General features: G+C 41.9%; 1 protein-coding gene across 2 annotated transcripts in view; it reads left to right on the top strand.

The window, feature by feature from the left end:
- Nucleotides 1–14,126, top strand: part of Slc9a9 (solute carrier family 9 member A9) — a 540,735-nt gene that overhangs the window by 37,078 nt on the left and 489,531 nt on the right. For both annotated transcript variants that reach the window (XM_060385517.1, XM_060385518.1), the window contains exons 3-4: nt 4,452–4,529; nt 6,001–6,077. In XM_060385517.1, the coding sequence (XP_060241500.1) occupies nt 4,452–4,529; nt 6,001–6,077 (155 nt within the window). The remainder of the gene's footprint in view (nt 1–4,451; nt 4,530–6,000; nt 6,078–14,126) is intronic.

Genomic DNA, 14,126 nt, shown 5'->3' with positions numbered 1-14,126 from the left:
AGCAGATGCCTTCCTGCTTACTGGTTCCTGCCCCGCATGAGTTCTTGTCCTGACTCCCTTTGATGATGAACAACGATATGGAAGCATAAGCTGAATAATTTTCTTTTCTTCTGGAATTGCTTTTGGTCATGGGGTTTCATTGCAGCAATGGTGACCCTGACTAAGACACTCACTGAGCTTTCTCGCAGGCCCAATGTGTGAAAATTTTTGACCCTAGATTTGATTGTTATTAGTAATGAACGCTGAAGAACTGCTAGCTAGGCGCCAGGAAGTGTTCTAATTACCTTACCTGTACACAAAGTATCATTGTGTTTATTGCACAACAAAGAAACCAAGGCACTCGGAGAGTGGTTAGCCCCCCAGGCCAAGGAGATGAGATTTGAACCCAGGCAGCACGGCTCTTAGGCCCACACTCTTAAAACGATGCCAGGTAACCTAAGTGATGAAGAGTCTAGATCAAAGGGGATTTGGGGGTTGAAGTAGGGTCTTTTGACTTACCGCCTTGGTTTTCTTATGTTAAAAGCCGGAAGTGTGGAGAGTAAGGAAATTGGAATTAAAACATTAGCGTTGTAAAGCCTGGTATGGAATGTCTAAAGCAAACGGAAGATGTCTGAAGAACTGAGAATAAATTATAAAGCACAAACACTGGCAACATTCTTAAACTTTTTAAAAGGAGTGGGTAGCTTGCTCTATGTATTGGGTGAACACCGATTTCATTCTATGTGAAGACTGCTGTCTGTCTTCCGAGTGACTTTTTTGAGTGTGCACAAAAGATGACAGGTTTTACTGTGTTCACATAATGTGAGATATTCTCTCACTCTGTGTCTCTGTCTCTCTGTGTATGTGTGTGTATGTATGTGTTTGTATGCTCGCATATGTGCACCTGTGAGTGTGTATATATAGGTAGAGGAGCAAACATGGGCCAAAGGCTTTTTTTGCTTGTAGAAGTAATTCTTCCTTTCATATATATATATATATATATATATATATATATATATATATATATTTACCTCCTGTTTGTCAGCTTCCACCCTGTCTCCTAGAACCTCCGGAAAAATGTTCTCTTTTCCTCAGCACCAAGCCTGGATTTTGCAGTCCTTACCAAGAGCTTCCCCTTAAGCAATGGTTCTCAACCTGACCTTTTCACAGGGGTCACATATCCGATATTTACATTATGATTCATAACAATGCCAAAATTACAGTTAGGAAGTGGCAGTGAATAATCCTATGGTTGGGAGTCGCTACAGCAGGAGGAACTGTATCAAAGGGTCCCAACATTAGGAAGGTTGAGAACCACTGTCTTGAAGCCTCAGGTCGGATCTGTCTTATCTGCACTCCAGCTCCCTCCTGGAACTGTTTCTAACCAGTTTCCCGAAAGTCTCACTTTTCATTTCTGTGGTCTCCTCAGCCACACTCCCACCTGGCTAGCCTGACCTACCCACGCCAGCCTTGGCATTCTGCTCCCTGACTCTGATCTCTGTGAGCGTTATTGTCTCTGCCTTGGTTTTTCCTTCTTCTCTGTGCCTTTTCATGACTTTTCACATCGGCTTGAATGTTACCTCCTCAAGGATCCCTCAGGAGAGCCTGCTGGACATCATAGCCTGAATCACTTTCTTCACAGAACTCACTGCCCCTTGGGAAGCTTGTTAGTCAGTTTAGTTAACAAGGAACTGATCAGTTAGTTTCTCCTGCCTTTGCACCAGCAGAGAGGCTCTGGAGCAGTGTTCTCCCTACTGCTGCAGCCCTTTCGTACAGTCCCTCATCTTGTGGTGACCCCCAGCCCATAGCATTATTTTATTGCGACTTTGTAACTGTCATCTTGCTGTTTTAAAGAATAGTGATGTAAATATCCGATATGATATGCAGGATATCTGAGCCTCCTTTTTTATTTGCTTTTCATTTGTGAAATGAATTTGACCTTTCATCTCTGGAGCCTAGCAAACCTCTCAGAATGAGTGACACAGTGATGGGTCACAGCCAGGCGAGATTATGTCTCAGTTTTCCTGTGGGTGCCCAACAAAATGTCACCCGGAGTATTCCACCGTGTCCCCCGGAATGACTAGCGGATACCACGAAGACATCTCTTCCATTTTTACTCTGTGCTGGACTTTTCTATTTCTAAGCTGTTTGGTCAGTTACTACCTGGTAGTTATGCAGTACTATGAGTTTAGATAGCCTTGGAGTGAGATGGTTGAGGACTATTCTCATGGCTCGATAAACTAATATTGAGGTAGGTCGTGGAGCAAAATATCCTAAGAACAGGGCTGTGGGGTTCAGGCAGAAAACAGATCATGTCTGTCCTGGGTAGTTTTATGCCAACATGACACAAGCTAAAGTCACCTGAGAGAAGGGAACCGAAATTAAGAAAATGCATCCAGGCAGTTAATTCTCTTAATTAGCAATTGATGGGAGAGGGTCCAGCCCATTACAGGTGCTGCCATCCCTGGGCTTGGTAGTCCTGGGTCCTATAAAAAGGCATGCTGAACAAGTCATGAGGAACAAGCCAATAAGCAGCTCTCTTCTGTGGCTCTGCCCCAGCTCCTGCCTCCAGGTTCCTGCCCCGTTTGAGTTCCTGTCCTGACTTCCTTCAACAGCGGACTATGATGTAGAAGTGCAAACGGAATAAATCCATTCCTCCCTACTTGATCTAGTCATGGTGTTTCACTACGAGACTGATCATCGTAACGAGGACAGTGTAGCATAGGGCTCTGGTGGAAGTTGAGGGCACAGATAACATGTCTAGAGTCCCTTTGATACAGGAGTATGCCTTCAGTGGGGGCCTCGTTGGGCTTGTGGGAGGGGACCAGGCTTAGTTAGCAGCTCCCACTTCTCCCACCTTCTCTCCCTACATATTAGACGAGCAGAGTTGAAACTGAGTACGTAGAAAGGAAAGTACAAGGCCTGACAGTGGCCTCCCCATCCGAAGGCGAAGGCTGAGTCCAAGGGAGGCTCTTCTGAACGTTCACTTACATGATCCTCACCTGTGATGAGGCCAAGCATGGTTCACTCCATTTCAACAGGCTTGATTCTCAAACGTAATTCTCTCTTCTTTTCAGTTCAGTAAATATCTACTGAGCTGCCATCTAGACACAGGGAGGGACTGAGGTGAAGCAGGATTGATAAGGCTTCACTATAACCTTGGAAAAGGAGGATTTCTCCTGATTTAATGGAAAAAACTGCAAGGCAGTCACCACTCAGAGTTATGTCAGAAACCATAGTAGTGGGAGGGGCCAAAGGCTGCGAACAAACAGAGAAGAGGCATCCTGGATGGAGAGGTCAGGCAGATCCACAGCAAAGCCCCTCCTGAGAAGGGAGGGGAAAGGCACCCGACAAGGGGAAGACTGTACATTATAGCGTGAAACCCAGGCATCAGATGAAATGTGTGTGTGTGTGTGAAAGAGAGAGAAGAAAGTGACAGAGATAAAGAAACAGACAGACAGACAGACAGAAAGGAAGAGATGAAGATTACTGTTGGATGGTTTTAGAAGCCAAATGAGCTCTTTGCAAATTGTCAAGTGTACAGCAGATATTGGATTCAAGAATTCTCACACCTCATTTCATTATACTTCACATCAGTTCTTTTTTTTTTTTTTTTTTTTGGCAAAAAAAAAATTTTAACACCAGTAAAAAGCAAAGGATAAATGCTGGAAAAATGCACTTTCATTTTTCAAATGTGTTTTTCCTCAGTTTGGAAATGTATTTTAAACTTTAGAGTTGGATAAATAGAGAAAATGAGAGAAAAAAAAAATCTCCCTTTTTTTTTTAATTTGGGAAACATTTTAAACCTTTATCAACAGAAAAAGCCCGAGCACTCCAGCTTTTCAACTAAGAAGACAGTGAAACATAATTAAAGACACTTGAGCTTTGCAGAGAGAGCTATGCACGGCGCTGCATACCTACAATCCCAGTTCTGGGCAGGCTGAGGCAGGGGGATTTTGAGTGGAAGGCCATTTTGGACTACAGAGTGAAAGTTAGAATAATAAAATAAAACTAGGAATGACTAACCAAGTTAAGAGAAAAAGTCTTCTTTCTCAGAGAGGCTTTGCTGAGATTTTTGTTTGCTGTTATTGTTAGTAACAGGATGGAAAAATACATTTCAGATTTAAGTATTATTTTATGTGATACTGTACTTATAGATTTCTAATTTTAATTTTGTATTTTATATTTTCTGTTTTTTTTTCTGTTGGTGTCTTGTTTGTTTGTTTGTTTGGTTGGTTGGTTGATTGGTTGGTTGGTTAGCTGGTTTGAGACAGGGTTTCTCTGTGTAGCCTTGGCTGTCCTGGCACTCACTCTGTAGATCAGGCTGACCTCAAACTCAGAGATCCGCTTGCTTCAGCCTCCAAAGTGTTAGAGTGCTGGGATTAAAAGTCTGCACCACCACCAACCTTCACAAAGGTTTTGTATCTGTTTTGTAAACAAATGTCTAACTTTACTTTTGTCTTCTTTGGCAGATGACATTTGACCCCGAAATCTTCTTCAACGTTTTGCTGCCTCCCATTATATTTCATGCAGGATACAGTCTGAAGAAGGTAAGGCTAAGGGGCATCCTCCTCTTTTATTAGTAAATAGAAAAGTCTGCCCACAGTAATGAAAAGTAGTTCTCTTTTATGGGATTTCTTATTTGGTAATAATAACACTCTGTAGATTATATGAGAAATGTTCAGCCCTGTCCATCTTGGAATTCTTTTAAATCTATTAAACCTATATCCAGGGCTTAGCAGCACATAGCTAATGAATGCTGTGGCTTGTCTAAAAGTGAGATGCACTGTAAATGCAACATGTACAGTAGATATTAAAGTCTTAGCATTTTAAAAAGAGAGTGTAAATCGTCTCAATGATGTTTAATCTGATTTCATAAAGGAAGTATAGTATTGGCACTATATACTGTGTTAAACAAAACATTAACAAACCCCACATTACCCTTCAAAGTTTATTTCATGTGGCCTGCTCACAGGTCTGTAAATGACATATTGTGACCTGTGCAGCTTGACCATGGAACAGTGTTATCTCAGATGAGCGTGCACCCAGAGCTCACATACTCGTTCACCCTGGGTTTAAGTCAGGAAGACTGGGTCCTCCACAAAGAGAGCCACGGCTTTCAGTCCCCGAGCTCTTCTTGCCTGACAGTGCACGACTGTCCGTGTCACAGGGCAACAGGTTAGCTAGGTGGATAGTGTTGTGCCACAGGGTGAGGCAGAGGGAACACGCTGCCCTTCGGCTGCTGGGACACCACCTTGGAGACTTCCGAGGCTCAGCACTGCCTCCCCTTGGCCTGCCATATCCAGCAGCCAGGCAGCTTCTTCATTACAAACCTGGAAGGTTTTGTTTGGTTGTTTTTTTTTTTCCCCCTTCTGTTTTGTTTTGCGGACTCTAGGCTCCCTCTTGCTGTCAACGCTGGCTGCTCAGTTCTCACTAAAGACCCAGAAGGGAGTATTTCTAACTAAGAAGCATTTGGGAGGATTTAGAAGGTTCAACTCCTGCAGGTCATCCTTCCGCATGCCCTGCCTCAGTACTGGGCATCATTTTATATTTCTCTCATAAAGCATTGTTCCTAAAGCATTTAACGTTTGATTGCATCACATCCAGAAGATGTGTGAGGAAGAGAATTAAGAACATTCCGTGAAAGTCAGATGCCATTAAAATCATTTAGGATAACATTTTAAAAGTTAATGGTGTTACGTCTACAAAACCCTTCTAACTGCTCATTGCCCAGGCTGCTCCCTCTTCTGGGGTCTCTGTGCTTTGTGGGTAATCTTTCCCCTGCCTATCATCTCCTAGATTTTTTTTTCTTCATTGCCTTTCTTTTCTCCTTATTCTTTGCGGAGAAATCACTTACCAGGCTTTATGCTCAGGTGCACCAAATTTCAGGGACGAGGCTCCAAGAAGAATTGCTTAACTAATGAGAGACGGGAAGGCTGTGAGCAGCTTGGCTCATTCTTATTTCCCGTTTCAGTGAGAAGTGCAGATGTGCTTCATGAATTATTTTCTGTTTCTCCCCAGAGACACTTTTTTCAAAACTTGGGATCCATCTTAACGTATGCCTTCTTGGGAACAGCCATCTCCTGTGTGGTCATAGGGTAAGTGACATTCAGAGCCTGAGCTCTAGGTGGCTGGAGGGCAGCCATCTGCAGCGGGATCTCAAAGGTCTGGATTCCTGCTTCTTGGACCTTGTGTGTATGTGTGTGTTTGTGTGTGTGTTTCTAGTATGGGTTTGTTTTGCTTGATTTTTGTTGTAGCTGTTTTGTTGAGTTACCCTGCTGGGGATCTAACAGGTTAGGCAAGCTTTTTTGCCACTGAGTGCCATCCCTACACACATCCTTATAAATTCTTCTATTCCCGGTCCAACATTTCTTCATCTTCTGACAAACAGAAGGCTTCAAGGCAAAGCAAACTGCCCCTGGGTGGCTGGTTTTTCTCTGTGAGTTTGAGCTTCTGATGTAGGGTGTGTGGACCACTCGGTCTGAGTTATATAAAGCGGATCACATTCTCATTTAGCTTGGATAATGTATATGGCCTCAGTGCATTTTCCCCATCATCTCTATAGGGCATTTCCAACATTCGACAGAACTGCAATAGTAACTACAAGCCGAGGGTTTTCTCCTAGAGGAAAATTTGTTAAGTGCGGCGTTTGAAACAGCTTCAAGTGTCAGCAGGATCGTATATGGCTGGAGTGGCTTTGTGGTTGGTGAACTGTAGAACGCGAGCTTTTTCTTTTCTTTCTCAATATATTTGTTAATTATGCTGCTGGTTCAAAGACTAGCTGCAGAGACTCTCACAAATAAGGTCCAGCATGGTAAAACTTGTCCAATCTCCTATGGTGTGAAAGCATTGCTCTGGACACTGCAGAGCGATGTCCAGCTGCAATGGCTGCCAGGATGCATCTGTCTTAAACTGCGTGACACAGCCAACTCTACCTGTGATATATATATATTTTTTACTGCCTGCAGCTATCATCACGCCAGCCAAGAAAGTGACGCTGAGCGTGCACACCAGCCATGCCTCCAGGCCTTCTCTTCTGCAGTGTTCACTGTGTACCAGCCAAAGCTGAGGAGGTGTCAGGGCTCCATGCAAGCCTGAAAGCAGGGAGAGTCTGTGTTGAACGCTTCTTTAGTGGAGGTTAGAACCAACTGAGCTATAGTCTGTGAAAATGTATCGCATACTTAAGGTGGTGAAGCAGCGAAAGATTTTAGCATCTGCAAGGGGAGGCTTGAGGGAGTAGAAACTTATCACATCGAGTAAACATTAATCTGTCTGTGACCTGACAGACAGTATGCCTGGTCCTTCATAGAGCTGTCTGGGGAGGCCTTCCTGACCTGTGTGTGTGTGTGTGTGTGTGTGTGTGTGTGCTCAATATGCAATTTTGAACCTGGCAAGGACCTTAAAAATCTATGTCGTTAAACCTGCTCCTACTGACAAGGCGGCATCTTGAAATGTTAACGGATTAGGCCAGCACTGTCATCAGTGAGAAGCAGGGCCAAGGTCAACAGAGAATCAAGACAGAACTCAAAAGCTTAGCTTCTGACCCAGAAGATTGTGTTTTCCAAGTCCCTAGGCCCCTCTGCACCTTGCCACACTTGCAGCAGGTTCTGAGATACATGACTTCTTGACAGGTATTTGTTGGTTCATAGCAAGCACCAAGTTTAGCAATTTTGGACTACGAAGATCTGAATTTTATAATAAATAAAATGTCTAGACAACTAGACAAAACTTAATTGTAGTGTAATTAGTTTTCATTAATATGTTCTTTATCTTCATTAATATGTTGTTTATTGTAAGCATACTTATATTTCTATCATATGCTTTTATTTAAAAAAAATCTTTATTCTCTCTTAGATCTGAAATATTTGATAAAAAGTAAAAGAAGCCATACACGATGTATATGAAACAGCCTTTTACAGAATATTTTGATTTAAGAGATATGGTGATTTTTCACTTATTGGAATTAAACAATTTATTCCTTGGGGGGAGAGGGTAACTATAAAACACAGAGTATCCACAGTTAGCCTGGAATCTGCTATGTAGAAATCTCAGACTCAAACTTGTCATAATCCTCCTGCCTCTGCCTTCCAAGAGCAGAGATTAGAGGAGTGTATCACTGAACCTGGCTTCTTTTAACTGGTGTTATATGAACATCAAGAAATTTAAATAGTGAATTAAGGACAAGTGCAGCTCTGAGATAATCTTCAGAACTATGTTCTTTGTGTAAACTGTATATAGTAGGAGCCATAAAATCTTGCATGTGGCTTTCTTTTAAATTTATCTTTTTAAATTTTATACGCAAGTGCTGTTTTTATCATTTGTATCTCCCTCCCCTCCAAGTCCTCCTATGTCCCTCTGTCTCCCTCTAAAGTTCATGACCTCTTCTTCTCTCATTATTGTTTACTATGTGTGCCTATAAATATATGGATACAGCCTGCTGAGTCTGCCTAGTGTTACTCATACATGTGTGTGCTTGGGACTGATCACGGGTGATTGGATAACCTAGCAGGGGCTAGGTCCGTGGAAAAGACTGAATCTCTGCCTCACAACAGGCATTAATTGCTTGTAGCTCTTCACCTAAAGGTGGGGCCTGTGAGACTTCCTCTCTTCTTGCTGGCATGTTATCTGGTGTTGTCATTTCATAGGGCTTATTTAAGTGACCATATTTTTGAGATTTCATGGGAGTGGCTTCCCATCATAAGACACAGAAAATATTGGCTCCTGCAATATTTGTACCCGCTGTTCTACAAGCTTCCCTGAGCTTCAAGTGTGAAATTGTGTTGTAGATTTATTTGTTGGGCTTGCACACCTCACAATGAGTTGTTTCTCTGCATTTTGACCAGTTGTAGATTTCTCTAATGATTTCCAGCTACTATAACAATGAAGCTCCTCTGAAGAAGAATGAATGCTACACATATTTGTGGGTGTAAGGAGAGGTGTTTAGAACGCAGTTAGAAGTCATGCTGATTTAGGAAAGTGGCCTAGGAAAGAGGAATACATTCTCCTTTAAGGACCACAGCATCAGCAGCCATGGCTAGTCAGCTAGGTTTACAGAACCAGAGATTATTTCCCCCCCATCAAGTGTGCCTTAAGTCCAACCAGAAAACTCTTGGTTTCTCCAAGATCTAAGTGCCACTATTGTACCCTGGGAATATCTTTCCATCTAGGTCATGGCTGTGGGTCAAGGTTTTATAGATATTTGAGACTACTGATTACTTTTCTCCCAAGGTATCTTACATAGCACCTCTAGTACTATGAGAGATAGCCCTTAGGAAGAAGGCTTCCACACGAGATGCAGCAGAACCATCCAAGCCCTGTGTCTGAAGTGTGTGGCGTATTCAGCAATAGGGACCTACCTTCCATTCTGGCAGGCAACAATAGTGTAATGCCTGTATTTTTGTGGGGTATCTCTTACAGTGTATTGCCTATATTGGTTGTGGAGTTTGTCTTGAACTCCCATGACCAGTAACTCAGAAGGAAGTTCCTCCAGCGGAACTGTGATTTGTGGTTGTTAGGTAGCCTATGAGCCTTGGTGGAAAACATTATCACCCCAGTTTGTATAACTTCATTTAAACTGTGTGTGTTTACTTACGCACATACACTTATATACACATTGTCCTAAGTACTTACTAGTATCTCTAAGATGGTTTTTAAAATTACATTTTGTTTCTTTGGGGTGTATGTGTGTGTTTGTGTGCAGACTCCTTATATGATACACGTGTGGACCTCAGAAGATAACATATGCTTATCCATTATCCACGTGACTTTGAGGGATTGAACTGAAGCTGTTTGCTTGATGGCAAACATCTTTTCACTGAGCCATCTTGCTGGCCCAAGATGCTTTTATAAGAGTAATGAGACCGATATTCTTTTAATTTCTCCATTAATGGAGATGTCAAACCAACTTCACAAGTCCAGAAATATGTGGAGAAAGAATATTTACCCTTTTGAATTTTTTTCTCTCGTGCTGGATGCCAACATAAACACTTCATATTTGTTATCTCATGTCATTGAAATGATGATCTCATGAGATAACTCCTGTTGTTCCTCACATTTCTTTGCAATGTTGCCAAGTCTGAGACTTGCTCAAAGCTGCGCAGCGGTTAAATAGTAGTAAATGGTAGAGCCCGCAAGAGCCTAGAGTGCACACCCTCCACGGCCCCTCATCCTCCTACTATGACCTGTTACAGTCCCGGTGTTTCTCACGGAGTCACTGTACCTGCCCGATAAACTACACCTTCAGTGAGTTCAACCTCTTACTTTTATCATCATAGCTAGTGACTATGAAAAATCAGGGTATTTAAGAATTATCTGAAAATATGATTGCTCAGAGGAAATCAAACCTCTATTCTCTCATGGAGCCAGCTAGAAGGTAGACGGGTGATACTTTACTTCTTCAATGTTGCTAGGCTTCTTGATAATTTACCCAGGAAAACCTGTATTTGTAAGTATGAGATTGTTTACATTATTCATTCCAGCATTCCTCTGGACTGATTTCCGCATAGGAATCCTTAATATACACAGAATATTAAGATGCTTGGCAGCCTTGTCTCTGAGGCACAAGCCTGAAGAGGGCTTCATGGGTGCTCATGGCTGCCCTCTGAGTGGACAAGTCTGCACATCTGGGGACCTTCACATCTAGTGATATGGTGAGTCCCAGCAGCCCCCCATATACCGACTCCTTAGCTCTAAAGAAGAAACACATTGGACATTTAAAAGGCAAATGTGATTGGCAGCTCAGAGGTGGAAGCTGAATAAATCTCTTTAAGCTCTAACCCTAGCAAGAGAACAAATTTGAGATGAGCCCTCCACTGGGGAACAGAGACCCTGAGGTCATGTGCGAAGACTTCAGGGAGGAATGAAGCTCTTTAAGTTAGTCGTGAATTTTTATAGGCGAGAGCCTGCACAGATTTTACCATTTCATCAGACCCTCTAGGGAGCTACAATCTGTAAGAGAGAAAGAAAAAAAGAGCCTCGAGTTTCCTAAAAGCTTGGGCAAAAACATAGCTTTGACAGTGAGGGTTTTATGTATCTCTCTATTCAGTTAGGACTGAAGGCTTATTTAGAATGTAGTGAGAGTGGCTATAAAGTCCAGAAATACATATAATATCACTTTAGCTTGTACAGTAAGATAGCGACAATAAGGTAGTTATAATGCATTTTGTTCCAGGACTTGTCCTAACTGTCTTATTGACTGAAGAGTGGAAGTGCTGGGATGGCCACTCAGTTTTGTTTTGTTTTAACAAAAATAACACCAAAATCATTTTCTAAAGAAATGTTACTGATCCAGTAATGTTTAGCAATCCAGTAGGTGTAAAATAAAATTGCGTTGTAGTCTTCGTTTGTGTCTTCCCGATTATTGAACTGGTTATGTTTTTATAATCCCTTTTTTTCATGTGAGTTGTCTTGTCCCTTTTTTCACAAATGTTTTAGAGCTCCTTTTATGTTGCATATACTAAGCCATGTTCACTTACAGCATTTGTAAGTGCATCTCTTAGGTTGCATGTTATCTTCTTGTGTGGTTAACAGTTGTGTGTTCCTTTAGTAAGTCCTTCTCTGCCCAGCACACCAAAGGTACTTCCTTCTTGACTGCTCTAAACTTTTGCTATTTGTAGTAAGTCTATTTTATGGGACAGTTTTGGTTTTGGCAGACAGTAGATTTCCCGTCAAAATTTTCATCTCAAATGGATAGTCAATTTTAAGAATAACAGTTATTAGCTGGCCTTGCATTTCTACCAAGTTGTCTTCTGGGCACTATGGTTTCTATTTCTGGACTCTCGGTTCTATTGGAATGACCTATAATTTATGCTCATGATGAGCCACCTAAGTACTGGCTAGTCTTAGTTTCTGTAATTTCTTAAGTTTTAATGTTTCATACAGAAAGACTAAGGATATATTATTCTTTAGGAATCCTTAGGTTTTTATTTGTTCATAGACATTTACTGCAATACATGCATGAGGATACAAGCATGATTTTTATTTTTAAAAATCATATTTTGTATTTTTAATAGCTGTATACTTTATGTTTTCCTTAGGGATTCCCTTGGACATGAACAGGAGAGAGTATACACAAGGGAAATTTGTGCTTCAGTGGTCACCATAGTGGAAACATTGGTATAACTTAGACCTCATCAATATGAAAAAAGACAAGTAAATTCACATAATATAAAAATACACAGCAGGGAAAAGCAATACCATTATCTAGGACAGCCTAGATCAGTCTCAGAAATATTATGACAAAGGAACACATCAACTATAGCATCATTGTTCAGAACTGACCAACATTGAATACTATTAAGTCACGTGCATGTGGATATAAAGATATGTGTGCAAGCATGTAATAAGTAAGGGGACTGAGAACACAGAATTCAGTGCCATGATTAGTTTTTGGAGGGAGAGGAAAGAGAGCAAGGCAAAAAGAAACACAGATAGCGTACTGACTCATGGCCTGGGTGTTTCCTCAGGTATATTATCTAGTGTGTTATCATGATGTACAACTTTCATATATCTTCTCTATAGCCTCTTGAATGTGTTAATTGCACTAAAAAGGACATAAGAGGGAGCAAGTCGAAGGAGCCACTTAACAGCTTTATAGAATTCTGCTTTGTTACCCTGCAGCTCATTTCCAGTCCTGGGAAACTATTCTCTGGGTGTTTTAACAAGAACAGTTTGGGTTGGCAGGCAGCAGTAGGGAGACGCAAGTGCCAAGGAAGGGCTTGCCAGTATCCCCAGGTTCATTTTTGTTAGTCCCAAAACCCCTATGTTTTCCTCTTTCTTCTATCCATACCTTTCTCTGTTTTTCCCTTCTCCAGGTTCTTTCTTCTCAAACATCTTCCCTTCATCTCTTGAAACCATCTGGACTGTTCTCCATGTCTCTGTATTTCTTGGACTTCAAAAGCCATAGCTCAGGGAGACCTGTTGGGCCAGGCTTAGAAGCCCTGGGCCTCCCATCTGCATTCATTCACTTGGGTCCTGAGCTGGCTGGAGCAGTTATCATTGGTATCAAGGGAATATCTATATTACATAAAGATATAATATATATATATATCTTCCCGGACACAGATGAATGTGAGGCCTAATCTCTAATCTGGGAAGGGACAGTCTAGGCTGCTGACAAGGCAACTTCTTATATCAGTATCAAAGTCTGCGTGGAAAATGCTGCTGGCTGCAGAGAGAAGAGGGAACTGTGGGGGAAGAAACACAGGGTAGGAAGGAAGAACAATGGAGAAAAGCAGATGTGCAAGTTGGAGGTAGAAGAGAGAACACCTGGATTTGCTAGTCTAATTCCCCTGCTTCCCTAGCTGTGGATAAAAGAGACAGGGACATAAAAAAAAAAAAAAAAAAAGAGGAAGAACTCCCAAGGAAAAATGAAATCTGACTCCAAATTGGAAAAAGGAATATTGGAAGCACTGAAGAATGTTATGTGAAAGTATTGGAACGGAACAAGGACAGCATCTTATCACAAAAGAGAAATGTGTAAATTATTAGGAAGTGTTCCGAAAGACTGTGTCTGAAGAGCCCCGCAAGGCAGCAATGTAGCCAAAGGCTTCTAGCTATGGGATTCCTAGTAAGTGAAATAGCCAGGTCTTCAAAGTGCCAGTTCGGCCTCACCCTGTAGCACCCTAAAATGTAAAATCTGGTATTTTTTCTCACCTCTCTCTCTTTCTGTCCATTCAGATAAAAAGTAAGATATATTATATATAGGAGGGTTTATTCATTTTCATTCTTGTGTAATAATCTTCAACCTCCAATTCTTGGTGTCTTCAAACAGCAACCATGACTCAGCAGTTTAAGTAGGGGCTCAACTCTAAGTGGTTCCCACTTAGAGGCGTTCGTGTGACTTCGACCCTCTGATACCGTGACTGGGATTAGAGGGCCTTACTAAAATGGGCTCCCTCTCGTGTCTGATGATTGATTGTGACAAGGTTGTGGCCCAGGGCACAATTGTTGCTCTGGGTAGGGCTTAGGAACATGTAGGGGATGAGAGTGGCACCGAGGGATGTGACTGCTGACCTGAGATCTTAAATTGTTCTAGAGAGAGCCAGACGGGCATCCAGGAGTGGCTATCCCTTCAGACAAGGTGGTACAGCAGAGGCCAGCATCCTGACAGAGCTTTCATGTTACCTGTTGTTCAAGGAGGACAGAGG

The sequence above is a fragment of the Meriones unguiculatus genome, chromosome 6 (assembly GCF_030254825.1).
Source record: "Meriones unguiculatus strain TT.TT164.6M chromosome 6, Bangor_MerUng_6.1, whole genome shotgun sequence".
Classification (NCBI taxonomy): Eukaryota; Metazoa; Chordata; class Mammalia; order Rodentia; family Muridae; genus Meriones; species Meriones unguiculatus.
This window is presented reverse-complemented; position numbering and strand designations above follow the sequence as displayed.